This window comes from Anolis sagrei, chromosome X (genome assembly GCF_037176765.1).
Source record: "Anolis sagrei isolate rAnoSag1 chromosome X, rAnoSag1.mat, whole genome shotgun sequence".
Taxonomy (NCBI): domain Eukaryota; kingdom Metazoa; phylum Chordata; class Lepidosauria; order Squamata; family Dactyloidae; genus Anolis; species Anolis sagrei.
Genome location: NC_090034.1, coordinates 25617460 through 25633972, shown reverse-complemented (window position 1 = coordinate 25633972; position 16513 = coordinate 25617460). Strand labels below are relative to the sequence as shown.

The 16513-nt window shown below is 39.8% G+C and overlaps 1 protein-coding gene across 2 annotated transcripts in view; it reads right to left on the bottom strand.

Moving 5' to 3' along the window:
- The window catches only part of TMC5 (transmembrane channel like 5), a 44291-nt gene that overhangs the window by 10517 nt on the left and 17261 nt on the right, over window positions 1-16513 (bottom strand). For both annotated transcript variants that reach the window (XM_060786306.2, XM_067460954.1), the window contains exons 5-15: window positions 15124-15223; window positions 13185-13275; window positions 12328-12576; window positions 10917-11068; window positions 8026-8170; window positions 6815-6970; window positions 5333-5499; window positions 4594-4672; window positions 3399-3496; window positions 2455-2550; window positions 621-696 (exon numbers count right to left, since the gene is read on the bottom strand). In XM_060786306.2, the coding sequence (XP_060642289.2) occupies window positions 621-696; window positions 2455-2550; window positions 3399-3496; window positions 4594-4672; window positions 5333-5499; window positions 6815-6970; window positions 8026-8170; window positions 10917-11068; window positions 12328-12576; window positions 13185-13275; window positions 15124-15223 (1409 nt within the window). The remainder of the gene's footprint in view (window positions 1-620; window positions 697-2454; window positions 2551-3398; window positions 3497-4593; window positions 4673-5332; window positions 5500-6814; window positions 6971-8025; window positions 8171-10916; window positions 11069-12327; window positions 12577-13184; window positions 13276-15123; window positions 15224-16513) is intronic.

The window sequence follows — 16513 nt, the reverse complement described above, 5'->3', positions numbered from 1 at the left end:
GTGCTATGATAATAATATATTGTATATACATATAATATAGATAATAATATTATAATGTAATACAATATAACACATAATACAGTATAATAATATTAATTATATATTACATGTAATATGACTAATATTACAGTATAGTGCCATAGTATAATATAGTAATATATAATGCTAATATTGTGCTATGCTAGTAATAGAATACATTGTATGTACATATAACTTGTAAGTCGCTCTGAGTGCCTTCGGGGTGAGAGAGGGCAGGGTATAAAGGTAGAAAATAAATAATAAATAAATAATAAATGAAAGTATTTATTTATTTATTTATTTATTTATACTCCGCTTTTGCCTTTCCCCCTAAAGGAGACTCAAAGCGGCTTGACATAAAAGCACTAGCATACAATTTAACATACACAGACATGCAAACATTAAAACAGAATTAAATAAAAACAGTATTTTAAAAATTCACAGTTAAAATCCATTAAAACATATTCAGAATTAAAGTTAAATGACGGTTTGAGCTGTATGCAAAAAACCTCCTTCACCCCAGTAAGACTGTAGATTGAATAAACCTTGAGCTTTAATCAGCATGGAATTTAAACATGAGAGTTCAGTAAAATACAGCCTACCTTCTTCACACAAAAGATGATAAAAAATGAGATCATCTGAATCGCTGGGAGTAACGGCGAGAAGAAAATGCCAATCCTATTGGGAAGAAAAGGGCAAGAAGATCTGAAGCCAATTTCCATTGGTCCAACATTTGTTTTAAATAAAAGAGGCAAATAAAAAGACCTGATATTTGAGATCCTTTTTAAGAGTATAATTTAGAACTTTGTACAACAGCTTTTAAAAATTAATCAATTACCACTATAGTTCCAAGGCCCTCGAGGTAGTTTAGTACTGTATTTATTTATCGTGTCAGAAGCAAATTGAGAATACATTATAATGTATAGAAAAACCACAAACAAAGTGGTTTTTCTATACATTAGATTTCCTTTGACCAGAAGCTGGATTTCCTTGCTAGATTTCCTTTGACCAGAAGCTGGCCACTTGGAGTGCCTCTGGTGTCACTGTGAGAAGGTCCTCCATTGTGCATGTGGCGGGGCTCACACTGCATAGTAGTCAGTAGTCTGTGGTTTGCTCTTCTCCACACTCGCATGTTGTAGACATCGCTTTGAAGCCCCATTTCTTAAGGTTGTCTCTGCATCTTGTGGTGCCAACGTGCAGTCTGTTCAGTGCCTTCCAAGTCACCCAGCCTTCTGTGTGCCCAGGGGGGAGGGAGGTTTCTCATCTGGCATTAGCCACTGATTGAGATTCTGGGTTTTAGTCTGCCACTTTTGGACTCTCACTTGCTGAGGTGTTCCTGCGAGTGTCTCTGTAGGTCTTAGGAAGCTATTTCTTGATTTAAGTCCTTGGCTTGCTGGCTGATATTCAAACAGAGGATGGGCCGGAGATGTCAATACCGTGGTCCTTTCATTTCTGGCTACTACTTGCCAGAGGATATCAGGTGGTGCAATACCAGCTAAACAGTATAATTTCTCCAGTGGTGTAGGGCATAGACATCCTGTGATAATGTGGCACATCCACTATTTTAACGTGGTGAGATGCGTTCCTCACTGTGCATGTGTACTCAGCAGCAGAATGGCAAAGCACAAGGGCAGATGTCTTCACTGTGTCTGGTTGTGATCCTGAGCTTGTGCCAGTCGGCTTTCGTACAATATTATTTCTAGCACCCACTTTTTGCTTGATAGCCAAGCAGTGCTTCTTGTAAGTCTGAGCACGGTCCAGAGTGACTCCAAGTTATTTTGTGTGCTGCAATGCTCCAGTGGGATTCTTTCCCAGGTAATCTTCAGAGCTTGAGATGCTTGTCTGTTCTTAAGATGAAAAGCACACGTCTGAGTTTTAGATGGATTAGGAATCAGCTGGTTTTCCCTGTAATAGGCAGTAAGAACACCTAAAGCTTCGGAGAGCTTCTGTTCAACCATTTCAAAGCTCCCTGCTGAAGTGGTGATGGCATAATCATCAGCACAGATTAAACTCTCTGTCCCTTCTGGCAGTGGCTGGTCATTTGTGTAAATGTTAAACACTGGTGGAGCAAACACGCTCTCCTGAGGCAGACCATTCTTCTGTTTTCACCATCTGCTTCTCTGACCCTGGCACTCAACAAAAAAGCACCTGTTTTGTAGCAGATTTCCTATGAAGCAGGTGAGGTGGTAATCCTTTGTGATATTATACATTTTTCTCAGGAGGAGGAAATGGTTACTGACAGGTCTATGAAGACAGCGCCTGCTGTCTTTCAAAACCAATTATCAAGGTAGAACTGGATCATATGAGTCCACACTGCCATATAATCCAGTTTAAAGCAGATCATCTGGATTTTATATGGCAGTGTAGAACAGACCTCAATTGGACTCTGACAAAGGAGTTTTGGAGCAGTATTATTAACGTGTCATTTTAACTCACCATGTTAAAGTTTGAGAATAGATCAAATCCAAAACGTTCCGAGCGATATCGAATTCAGGCACACCCAGTTTTTTGCAGCATTTAGTCCCGATGATTCTAATAATGGCACAGAATGAAACCAAATAGTATTTTTTGCCAGAACTTAAAAAAGGATTTGAATGTTAATTTATTTCATGTATAAGCCCACCTTGTTCACAACTAAGAACCCAAAACGTTAAAACACCCTAAAATATATCCAGGTTCTGCAAGTACCAAGATCACTGTCTAACCTAGTGGTTCTCGACCTGTGGGTCCCCAGATGTTTTGGCCTTCAACTCCCAGAATCCAAAAAGATGGCAAACTGGCTGGGATTTCTGGGAGTTCTAGGCCAAAACACCTGGGGTCCCATAGGTTGATAACCACTGGTCTAACCGCTCCTTTTGGGGCAGAACTAGCATGTCTGAAGAGTTTATTCATAAAAATGATCATCAGCATAAAATCAAAGCTATGCACTTTTATATAGGGTGACTGTTGGAAGCTTTAGAAGTTTCCAAAAGTTTTAATCAGAAAAGACTAGTTGGCAAATACCGACAGTTTAACCAAACTAAAATAACTCAAAGGAGATCCACTCGTCTTTGAGCTAAACTATCTCAGGATTCCAGATGTTTATTCAGGTAGGCTTTTAAAGAAGAAGGATTTAAAGATCAATTCAATGGGTGTTGTGGGTTTTAACTGAGTATGTTTTAATGGTTTTTACCTGAATTTTTGAAATACCATTTATATTAAAATTTGTTTTAATGTTTGCAGATGTGTATATTATTTTAAATTGTATGCTGATGTTTTTATGTTAAGCCACTTTGAGTCTCCTTCGAGGGAGATAAAGCAGAGTATAAATAAATATAATAATAGGGTAAACATAAATAGGCACAGAAGTACGACACGGGCGCAAAGAAGGGAACACATACCGTCGGAGAAATTCGCCAAAGAAGGAACCCAGGAGGCAACAGATGAAATCAGCCACAAGCAACCTGTATATATCTTGGCCAACCAAGGTTTCCCAGCACTAGGAAGATGTGGAGGGGAATAATAAGCAATGAGAAAACAGAACATCTCTCCCTCACACTGAGTAAAGGGACACCAGGATGTTAAAGAATTGGGGTAGAGTGTCCACCTTAGGGGATTCTGCTCCAATTTGGGACAGATCAGACCCCAATACAAGAATTATCTGGATTCTCTGAGGTGTGACCAGCAGTGGGGACTATATGATTTCAGATAAAAGCTCTCCAGGGAGAAAATGACCCATTTAACATATTGATTCGAATCTAATGCTCATCTTTTGGCACTAAATAACATTACCAATAAATGGGCGTGCATTATTTTTGCATCATATCATCATCTTAGTGCTGAGCCAAAGCCAAAGGGGAAAATACTTCAGGAGCTGCAGCTGGAGCTTTTCTCTGAGGGATATTCATCTCTAATTTCATGGCCAGGATGCTATGCAATGCTGGGATTTGTAGTCTGGTGAGGCATATGCATATTTTGGCATAGAAGGCTCAGGCCATGTCAAACTACACCCCCATGATTCCATAGCATTGAACCAAAGATGTTAAAGTGTGTTCATTCTATAGCAGAGACACACCCCATAGTTTTCTTTTCAGTCGCTGGAAGATTTGGTGTTCTGTTTCTAAAGAAGGAATCCTAAGCAGGCAACCATTGTAATGCACACCTTTTTTTGGCCAAATGACAAAGAGTGCACTTTTTGCCAATCTGCATGACATTCGGCAGCAAATGCCTTTTCTTTTCCTTTTCTCTCTCTCTCTCTCTTTTTGGTTTCTGGGTTTTGAAAATGGAGGTGCGCATTAGATTCAATGACGCATGACACTCGAGTCAATATGGTAGTGCCTGCAATTCTGTGACCTAAGTCTGCATAACAAGGTTATATGGATACATGTGCTGTTTTATGTTCATCACACCAAGTCTGGTTCTGCCTCTCCCTGCACAAGGCCCTCTCCACTTTGCCTTCACCCTAACCAAAGGCAACTAGCATGAGAGCAATGGCACCAAGCCCCCCATGGCCTCATCATGCCCAGGGAAGAAAACAGTGGCTCCTGGGCTTTGTGCTTATTTCTTTGAAGGGATAATTGGCCACTCCAGTCTTACCTCTGCTTTGGACAAGGCCACTTTGTTAAGCCAGTAGTTGCAGAGGATTCCAATGAGAGATACTTTCAGAATGATGTTCCTGCAAAAAGGGAGAGGTAAGCATGAGAATCCAAGCAGTGCAACACTACAGCTGTTCTTCTTAAGAGCTTGGAGATCAGAAGAACCATCTCTGCTCATGTTGTATCCTCTTCTTTGACAACAATATTGAGAGAGAAGTGCTGGAATCACAGTCCTGTTTTTGGAGCAGAGGTGAGCAAATGCGCAACTTGCTGGTGGCATCATATGATTACTCAGAAAGGCCCCCAAATGCACTCTAGAAAGTATAGAGGGCATTTGTATTAGGTTTGGAGGCCATCATCCCAAAATGTCATCTAATGGGCATGGAAAAGGTATTTCCACCATATTCAATCAATCAATCAAGACTTTATTGCAGTCCAAAAACCCAATTGGCTCAGCAGTTAAAGGTGCACAAATGCAAACAGATTAATAAATTGAAAAAAACTAATTAAACACGGGATGGTGTGTTTTGCCTGTTGACTTATGGCAACCCAATGAATTTCACAGGGTTATACTGGGCAAGGAATGAATGCTCAGCACTGGTTTGGTCAATATAGTCAGCTTTCTATAACAAAACCACCAAGTGATATTTCGATAAACAAAAGCGAAGAACAACAAAACAGAAGAAGGTGATGTTTCTTATGTATTACAGTGAAGGTAAAGTGGCCGGGACGAACCATACCTGATCATGGCGGTATAGATCTGGTGCCTGGGATGAGCAAAGCTTTCCACAAAGCCGAAGAGGGATAACAAGAAGGGCACCATGTGATTGATTAGGCTCACAGCGACTGGCAGCACCAGCGTTGCAGCTTCACTTTCCAGGTCAGTTTTTTTCTGGTCTAGAAGGAACTTTAAGGGCAAAATTCCAGATCAATGTTTCAAAGCAGCTCTAATCCGAATCCATCCAGACATATGGGCTACTGCTCTCTATCTAATGGGGCCATGGTAGCACAGAGAGTTAAACCACTAACTGCAGAAAAACTTGCTAATCGGAAGGTAGGCAGCTTGAAGCCATGGGTTGGACACCTATTGAGTTTTAGTCTAATGCACACGGACGACTGAAGTTTGCCCATGCCTGGAATAATAATAATAATAATAATAATAATAATAATAATAATCTTTATTTATACCCTGCCACCATCTCCCCAAGAGGGACTCGGGGTGGTTGACATGAAGCCAAGCCCAAAGATACAACATAGCAAAATAAAATACAATATGCAAACAACAATAATCACATCACAATAAAATACATACAGTAACAAAATAGAGCAGACAAAGCAAAGTAACATAATATAAAATCGAACACAATGGGTGGACCAAATGGACAAGGTAAAATGATAAAACCCTAGATGATGTAGAAATAGAAGAAGGTTATTTGGGAGGAGCCCAAAACAGTGGGGTTAGGCTTTCAGTTTAGGACAGGGGAAAGTGCATCATAAGGGCAACACTGTAGATGGAACAAACAGCAATGGGATAGATGGTCAATTTATATATACTTTATTTATAAACATATAAATTATTAATATAAATATAATTATTAACATAAAGTACTAATATAGGGTTGTTGTAGGTTTTTCGGGCTATATGGCCATGTTCTAGAAGCATTCTCTCCTGATGTTTCGCCTGCATCTATGGCAAGCATCCTCAGAGGTTGTGAGGTATATATACTTTATTTATATTCCGTTCTAGCTTTCCAAGGGGACTCAGCAGATTACAGTATACACATATATAGGCAAACATCCAATGCCCTTTTATAGAGTGAACAACAATGACATACAATACACAAACAGAGGCAAAGGTTTCCTTTTCCATCTCCGGCATCTGGAGGTGATGCTCAACTCTGGTCATGGAGAAGTGCTCTTGTTCTATTTTCCATGCCGAGAAGCCTATTGTCCATCGACCCTCCTGGTCGTGTTTTGCCAGCATGTCTGCATGGGCAACTTTTACTTTCCCAACTAGGCAGTACATATTGATCTACTCACAATGCATGTTTTTGAACTGCTAGGTTGGCAGAACACATGGAGGGCCGAAATTTGCTCATGCCTGCCCTATCTAACCTTATCTTTCCTTCTTTCGTATTGATTATTCCCCCTATACTGTCTGACAAAATCAGTGTATATATGTGTGTGTGTGTAAATTAAAATATAGTTCCACTAGGCCTTACCTGTAAATTGACAAGAGAGATGTGATAAATGCCAGCGCATGAACCAATAGCAGCGCCCAATGAAACAAACCAGGCCACAGCATGGACTGCGATGCGGGAAAGCCTCCGACTTAAAGGAAGCTTCGACGTTCCAGCATTTACTTCTGACAAGGTCTCCTGGAATGAAAGCCATCATCAAAAAATTTGGCTTGTTGTGGAAACAAGGATTGGACACAAAGCCCCTTTCCCCTGATAATGACTCTTCCAAGAGTTGATTTCCCTTCTTTCCAATGGGTAGATTTCTCTCACTTTCTGATATCTCAGACCCATTCCTAACTAGGAGTTGTTTGTAAGTCAGATGTTTGTAATTTGTATATTTCAGAAAGTAACTCCTGAAGTCTGCCTCCCTTTTCATGATAAGAAAAGAACCACTTTTAAGGATTTGCTTCTTCGTGACACAACACCGACCAAGATGGAAACCAGAGGGGCTCCTGCTCATCCTTTGGCTCTAAAGAGCATCCAACACACACGAAGACAAATCAAAGTCTAGTCCAGCAATATTGTTGTTGTTGTTGTTATTATTATTATTATTATTATTAGAAATACAACAAGAAGATGATGATATTATTATTTGTACCCCACTTTTCTCTCTCTAAAAAGAGTCAAATTGGCTCACTGTAAAGCCAATACAATACAATTCAAAACCTAAAAATATACAATCCTTAAAATAGAATTAAATATTAACAGAATTATTACAATTAAAATCCTTAGAAACCTCTCCAATGAGTGAAAGCGGATCTCTAGAGCCAGGGTCAAAGGATAATCCAGAGTGAACAAAGTAATCAAAGTCTTAAGCATGAATTTTAAACTTGTATCCTTTGTTTAATCTCTATCCTGTGCATTGAATATGTATTTTAATAGAAATAATTTTAATATGTATCTTTTATGGAACTACATTTTAATATGCGTGTTTACAGAATTTTTGCAATGTTTATGTGTTTTGACTGTTTCACAAGGAGAAGTGGGTAAGAAATAAAATAATAATAATTATTATTATTGTGATTATTATTAAAGAGTGAGTTCCTAGGTCAAGAAGAGCAAAGAGAACCAAAACCATGCTTTTGATGTTTTGGGATGAACAGTTGCCTTTGCAAATTGGGTCTCTCCACTGAGGCTCATTTGCACAGTTGAGAGGCCAACCTGAATTGGTTATGAATGTTTTCAAGACAGACCTTTATTTGAGTACTCAGGTTTTTCTGCTTTAACTTCACAGCATTTGCATTGGTGATATTAAAGTCCCAGACGCAGAGAAGTTTGGCGGCGTTTGCAGAATACATCTGTGGGCTGGAAAAGTTCTTGAGAAAGGACTTTGCCATGCTGTAAATACAGCAAAACACGGAAAAGCAGTTGAAGGAAAAGAGGGGGAAAGGTTAGAGATCATAATCATTCCTATACATAGCAACCCATTCTCCTCCCATTCCCACTGATGGAGACTATCTTAACATGTAGGTGAGCAATAGGTAGTTTACTCAGAACTGTCGTATTACCATACGATGGGATGCCTGAAGTATCAAAGTGGGCGCCCTTAGAATGCTTGTATGAGAAGGAGTTTGATCCCAATTAGTGGAAGGACATGAAGGACAAAGGCTACTATTGTATTAAATATCTACATGATATAAATGGTCAACTGATCCCCATAAGGAGGATAATAAAAACTGGATAAAAGTATTAGGCCTAAATAATAAACTTAAACAGGGGAAATATGGGGAATGTATAGACAAAGAAAGTACCTGCAGAGTATACTCATAAAAGGGGAGGAATCAGATAAAGGATTAGCCGGAGCAATATATAAATGGATGATAAAAGAGGATGAATATATCGTAAAAACACTACAAAAGAAATTGCAGAAAGCAGCCCTCCTCACAAAACAAGCCATAGAGAAACCAAGGAAGGGAGTTAAGAAAATAAAAATGGAGAAGTATAATGAGTTAGAAGGAAAACTGATTTGGAAATGGTACAGGACACCAGCCCAACGATCAAATATGGGAATAAGCTCAACATGCTGGCCTTGTGGAGCAAATAAAGGATGGTATGCCCACATGTGGTGGCCATGCCCAGAGACAATCATTTATTTATTTACCATATTTCTACCCTGCTGCATGTCACCCCAAAGGGGACTCAGAGCAACTTACACTTTGGCAATGACACATTACAACACAAAACATCCAAATACAACACATTGAGCATTGAAATCAAATAATATATAAATACAATTAAAAACAGTTAAAACATAGCACCTAATCCTGCAATTGTTGTCCATACTACTTCCTTTATGTCAATTCTGTAAATGTATCTTGCACTCTGGTTATGCTACTCCCCAGATGCCTGGTTCCACAGCCAGATCTTGACTGTTTTTTTTCTGAAAACCAGGAGGGAGGGGGCCAATCTGATTTTCCTAGAAAGGGAGTTCCATAGCCGAGGGGCTAACACTGAGAATGCTTTGTCTCTCATCCCCACCAGTCTCACCTGAGAAGAAGGCAGGACCACAAGAGCCAATCCAGCAGATCTTAATGTTTGAGCTGGATCATAGGGGGAGATACTTTCAGACAAGTAAGCTGGGCCAGAACCGTTTAGGGCTTTATAGGCTAAAGCCAGCAGTTTGAATTGTGCTGAGTAGCAAACTGGCAGCCAGAGGAGCTGACATAACAGGGGAGTTGTATGCTCTATACGCCGCTCCGGTGAGCAATCTGGCTGCTGCCTGTTGGACTACCTGAAGCTTCTGAACAGTCTTCAAAGGCAACCCCACATAGAGCGCATCACAGTATTATATGCCAGATGTAACGACAGTGTGGACCACCATGGCTTGGCTTCCCAAGGTACGGGTGCAACTGGCGCACAAGTTTTAATTGTGCAAATGCTCCCTGGCCATTGCCGAAACCTGGAGTTCCAGGCTCAACTATCGTCCAGGAGAACTTCCAAGCTGCAAATCTGAGTCTTTGGGGGGAGTTTCTCCCCATCCAGCACAGGCTGTAACCTGTGCTGTAACCCTATACCATGTTCGACCTTTCGACTGACTGGGAGTACCTCCGTCTTATCTGGATTCAGATTCAATTTGCTTGCCCTCATCCAGATCGTCACAGCTGCCAAGCACTGGCTCAGGACCTGAACAGCCTCCTTAGCAACGGGTGGAAAGGAGTGATAGCGTTGGATGTCATCTGCATACAGATGGCATTGAACTCTAATACTTCAGATGATCTCTCCCAGCGGCTTCATGTAGATGTTAAACAACATGGGGACAGTACTGAGCTCTGCGAGATCCCACAGGACAAAGGTTGTGGGGCCGAGCAGGTGTCCCCCAATAACACCTTATGGGAGTGACCATCCAGGAAGGACTGGAGCCACTGTACATAATTTTCTGGGAAAAGATAGTAAAACAAACAAACAAACAAACAAACAAAGAAACTATTTAAAACACCAATTCAGGTAAATATGGTCTTTATGTTAATAGGAATACTAGGAAATGAAAAAATTAAGGTAAAAAACCGAAATGTATTCAGAGCAGTGATTTTAACAGGAAAGGCGGTAATAGTCTCGGGGTGGAGAGATGAAGAAAATGGAATATGGAAAATGGGAACAATTACGTGTTTGATCAAGTCCAATAGGACATAATGGCATGTATAGTTTGAGTGGATAAAACAGAAGGAATTAAAGAGAAATGGAATAGATAGAAAGTGGTGAAGCCAGTATAGATAGATTAAGACAATTGTGTTCATGGTTAAAGATAAAGATGTAAAGCAAAATGTGGTAAGGGTATGGGGAGTGCGGTGGCGGGGGGGGGGGGGGGGGGGGGGCGGGGGGAATGTTGAAAAAAGAGTAACTTTGTAAAAGAGATGAACAGATAATACAGAAATACACCATTACTTACAATGTGTATATGCAATAGCTGTTTATTATCTGTTCAGAGATTGTGATATTATGTTCTTAATAAAGATAGATAGATAGATAGATAGATAGATAGATAGATAGATAGATATTACCATACGATAAGCAGGAAAAATGATCCTTTTCCTTGGTGAAACAAAACAAAAGCATTTTAATTTAAAGCAGGGAAATGACATCATACCTGTAAAGTAAGCTTAGGAAGCAGAGAACGAAAAAGATCCCCATGGTGAGAAGATAGGCTAGTTGCATGTAATAGGGAGGCATGGTCTCATTTTTCACAATTGTCGTGTTGGTATAAAAGCCATAATAAAGCACAGTGTCTGTAAAATAGCCCTGAAACAACAAGACGGAGTCAGAATGCAAATGTATTGCAAAACATGTCATAGAATCCTAGAGTAGGAAGAGACCCCTCCAAGGGCCATGCAGTACAACCTCCCTTATTCTGCCCTGCAGGAAAAGCACAATCAAAGCACTCCCAACAAGTGGCCATCCAGCCTCTGTTTAAAAGCCTCCAAAGAAGGAGCTTCTAGTGGACTCTGAAGCAGAAAGTTCCACTGTTGAACACCTCTTTGGAGTACACAATAGTCTTGTGCATTTGTACAGAATCTCTATCAATTTCTTTATGTTTCATTCGTATGACTCCATTTTAGTTTTCGAGCACCTCTCCTGAAAATGGGAACCTTTCTGAATGTGCGTTTTTGTTCCGTAGCCAAAAATACAATCATTTTCAGCCCGTTGGTGGTAATAGGCAGGCTTCCCCAGGCTCCCCTTCACCTCAGTTTTAGGGCTACAGGGGTGAAAATCACCACACATGGAGGGCACATTTACCACTTTTAGCCCACCAAGATTTATAACGTTTGGGTCATCCCCCAACTTTTAGGGATTTTTTTTTCTATAAATAAAATCTCCTTAAAAGCATGTCCTCTTTCTCCCCACTGGCCTCGCCCTCAAACTTCTCCAGGAGCAGCAGCAGGAGGGAGGCAGGACAGGAAGGGCACCATTCCTTGCTTCCAAATGTCAAAGATGCTCCACACAGAACACACACTCCATTGTCCAGTTCCACTATTTCTTTTACTGGCGGCTATGGGGGGGAGGGATTTCCCTCCCCTTCCCATCATTTTTGGCAGTGGCATAGTTTGTCCTTATATCCTTCACTGCGACCTGGATCAAAAGCATCAGAGCTACTTAAGATAACACTCCTCCTGTGATGCTTTACTCTCCCTTGCCAGAAGAGAACTGGGTTTAGAGACAGAGCTTAAGACACCATTCCTTCTGTGATCTGTGAAGCGATGCAGACGGCAAGCGAGGAAGACCCAACAGGCAGGGCTCAAGGGGTAAATACTAGCATGTGGGCCGTGGGCCAGGTGAGAAGTGCCATGTGGCCTGAAATTCCCCAAATCCTCCAGGTCAAATGGAAGATTCTGAGAGTTGTGATTCAAAAGCAATATTTCTGGGCTCTGGAATGAGAACAGAAGCTGTAAGCTCCACCGTTAGACAACTGCAAGTTTGATGGCCAGCTCCGTATTGCTTTTCAACCACTTAATGAAATGAATATCCAAACCCAGTTTTGACCCTGGTTTTTCTCTACTTACGGCTCCTGTAAAGAACTCCAGCCCAATGAAGGAAAGGTTATTCGGTGAGGCTGCGACGAGCTGAGGAATCGTAATAAAACTGAAATTCACCAGGAAAGAGAAAAGGTTCACCATCAAGAGCCAGGTCAGAAACACAAAATAGGACCGAATGCTGGTCCCAAATTTGCCACCGATGTCTTTGAGAATCTTCTGCCAAAGTTTGAAAAGCTGAAAGCAGTCGCTCACACTATTTTTAAACTGCCGGAAAGACTAGAAGAGAGGAAAGAAGAGCTTGGACTTAATGCTAATCATTTGTTTTGTTTTTTCATTGTTCTTTTTGTTACTCTCACAAAATTAAAAATTCTGCACAGGGTGCAATCTCTATTTTTCAAAGTTTTTGCAGTTTAATGAACTTTTTCACATTCCTATGATAGCACCAATTAGGAAATTTTTTGAACAAACATCACATTACATAGCATTGTGCAATAAGAACTCAGTATATTTCTGCTGTCTTTTCACACTGCTTTGCTTCTGGCGGTTATATTAATTGAACATAATGGGTTTTGTTGTTGGCTGATTTGGTCACGCAACGCATTTCATGGCATATGCAGGAAAGCTTATCATAGTGTGTGGGCAGCATCATTACACTATGTAACAAAATGATATTTGTTCCTGGGTTGTACATGTCATTTCATAATTGGTCCGATCATAAAAACCTGGGAAAAGTTTATCAAACTGCAAAAACTTTGTTTCTGCGAGAGGGACATCCTGCAGCACATTTTGCTATAGATTTTCAATGAATATCTCATCCCAACAAAGTCAACATTAATAATCTCATTAAAACCTTTTCTTTTTGCCTAAAGCCATGCCATGCTTACCAAGGCTGCACTGTAGAAGCATTGGGTGCAACAGTTAATTTGAGTATGACCGCTGAAGGACTTTTTGGTTTTCTCCAGCAGAACATGATTCCTGGGAGAAAGAGAATGGCAAACAAGGAATACATTTTTAAAGTTTAGTCTTGTTCCAAAAAATAACAAGTGTTGAGAACATTTTTTCACTACTAAATAGTCAATTTCATAACCTTTAAATCAGTGTTTCTAAACTTTCCTAATGCTGAGACCTCTTAATGCAGTTTCTTATGTTGTGATGACTCCCAACAATAAAATTATTTTGTTGCTCCTTCATAACTATAATTTTCCTACTGTTATGAATTGTAATGTAAATATCTGATATGCAGGTTGTATTTTCACTCACTGGACCAAATTTGGCACAAATATGCCCAAATTTGAATATTGGTGGGGTTTTTTGGGGTGGGGTGGGTTGATTTTGTCATTTGGGAGTTGTAGTTGCTGGGTTTTATAGTTAAACTACAATCAAAGAGCATTCTGAACTCCTCCAATGATGGAATTGAAAAAAGCTTGGCACACAGAACTCCCATGTCCAACAGAAAATACTGGATGGGTTTGGTGGGCATTGACTTTCAGTTTTGGAGTTGTAGTTCACCTACATCCAAAGAGCACTCTGGACTCAAACAATGGATCTGGACCAAACTTGACCAAATATTCAATATGCCCGAATGTGAACACTGGTGGAGTTTGGAAAAAACAGACCTTGACATTTGGGAGTTGTAGTTGCTGGGATTTATAGTTCATCTACAATCAATGAGCATTCCAACCCCCACTGATGATAGAAATGGGCCAAATTTGCCACACAGATCCCCCATGACCAACAGAAAATACCGTTTCCTGATGGTCTTTGGCGACCCCTCTGAAACCCCCTCATGACCCTTCCCCCCACGGGTTGCAACTGCCAGGTTGAGAAACGCTGCTTTAAATGATTTGATGTATTGTAATGAAGCCTTGCACAAGGGATGTCTATCACCAGCCAAATACTTCTGTTCTTTAAGTTAATTTATTTATTTACCATATTTATATTCCTCTCTTCTTAAAGGGAACTCAGGCTGGATCACAGAACACACATATACAGCAAACATTCAATGCTGTTTATACATTGACAAGACAGTCAATTCTACATAGATAGAGGTATATATAGGCTTTTCCCATCATCGGCATCTTGGAAGCTGTGCTCGGTTCTAGCCATTGAGGGTGGGGTGCTGTCGCTCCATCTTCCCTGCCAAAGAGCTTTGTTTGTAAATTTCCTCCTTGATCAAATCACTGATATTTTTCTGGCATTTCCTTATGGGTGCCTTAAATACCTCCCCGCTTTTAAGTGGTACCTATTTATCTACCCACATTTTGCTTTCGAACTGCTAGGTAGGCAGAAGCTGGGCTAAAGGTCAGGAGCTCACCCTGACCTGGGCATTTCTTCAAGCCTTCATGAACCACCTATAAGGACATTTTGACCTCCCCAAGGGCTCATTAACATGGTGTACCTCCTTCCTCTCTAAACATGTTGTTGTTGTTGTTGTTTTTGTTGTTGTAATTTCTTGATCATTGAAGTTTGAAATACTTCATAAGACATTATGTAAAACATAATCCAAAACTTCCCCCAAATAAAGTTCTGGAGCAAATTGCAGTAACTCCTTCCAAGCAGACATCAATTGCATATTTGAAAACATCGTTATATTTAAACTATCAGGTCGCATTTTGCATTAGTTAATTCACAAACACAGTTGTTGTTGTTTTCTAATGAGCAATTAATAAAAGAGAATGCACTTTTGAAAACAGTATAGATGTTTTGTCTCTTTTCCAACTAAGGCACTTACGGATTAGAGCTGCAGGGAGAGGTGGGCAATACAATTATTCTTAATATTACTATTATTATTCTTGTTATTACTATTATTATCATTCATGTTACCTGATATTTCGCTTTTCTTTCATTGGTTTTGGAATCTTCTGGATTGCTTTAATCCTTTCACGTGTGGACATGGCTATGAGCTCACCAATTAATTTTTCATCTGCAAAATATACAAGTTAAGCATTCAGTTAGCTTTCAAAATAGAAAAAAGGGCATCACAATATCCCTTTCCTTCTTTCTTTTCCTCCTCACTGGCTCCAGGGTGTCATAACTATAATCAAAGCATACCAGAAGATGTCACAAAATCTGAATCAATGTCTCACCTGTTACTCCTCTGGTTGAAGTTGACAAAGAATGGAAAATGCATATTTTTAAGAAGCTAAAAAACCAAACGTTGAGCCAAAAAGCCCTCCCAACTGATGGCCTTCATTCAAAAATTTCCAGAGAAGGAGACTCCATTTGACTCTCAGGCAGTCTATATTTCATCAGAGTTGGAAGGGATCCCCAAAGTGTATCTAGTCTAACCCTTTTATTAGCCAGGCAGGAATGCACAATCAAAGCCCTCCCAACAGATGGCCATCCAGCCTCTATTTAAAAACATCCAGAGAGGTTTAATCACTGCAGAAGTGGAGTGCTGCTGCTATTCAAGTGTAGGGACTGTTATAATATTTATAATTTACACAACTTGTTGATTGACCTGCAGTAATAATTACCACTAAAAGGGATAACTTTCTCATTCAGAAAATAAAATTATGTTTGTGATGGAGCAGCTATATAGGAAGCTACACAAGAATTTAATGTAGGACATAAGACATGTAAAGGAAAAATGTCCTAACTTCGTTTACTGTATACAGTAAAGATTGTATGAAGCATATAATTCCAGCGTACTTACTGTATCCTAATTCTGTTTTAACCAGACTGTTACTATTTAATTGTTCTTTAAAACTTTTGTAATGCACCTTTTCAACTTGTGGAGTGTTAGCCGCCATGAATCCCCACGGGGAGAAAAGTGGGGTATAAATAAAGATAATTATATATTATATGTATAGCCACTTTGAGTCTCCTTCAGGAGAGATAAAGCAGGGTGTGTGTGTGTGTGTACATATACACACACACACACGTGCGCGCGCGTAATTTTATATGTATAGTTGCTTTCAGTTTCCTTCAAGAGAAATAGAGTAGGGTATAAATAAAATAAATTATATACACACACACACACAAAATTTTATATGTACAGCCAGTTTGAGTCTCCTTCAGGAGAAATAGAGTAGGGTATAAATATAATATAATACTATATATATACAGAGGTAATTTTCTCTGGTAATTTTCAACGGTAAGCAAACAGTATTCCTCCCCCCCCCCCCCAACTAATCATTGATATATATTTTCTGTTTGTCGTGGGAGTTCTGTGTGCCATATTTGGTTCAATTCCGTCATTGGTGGAGTTCAG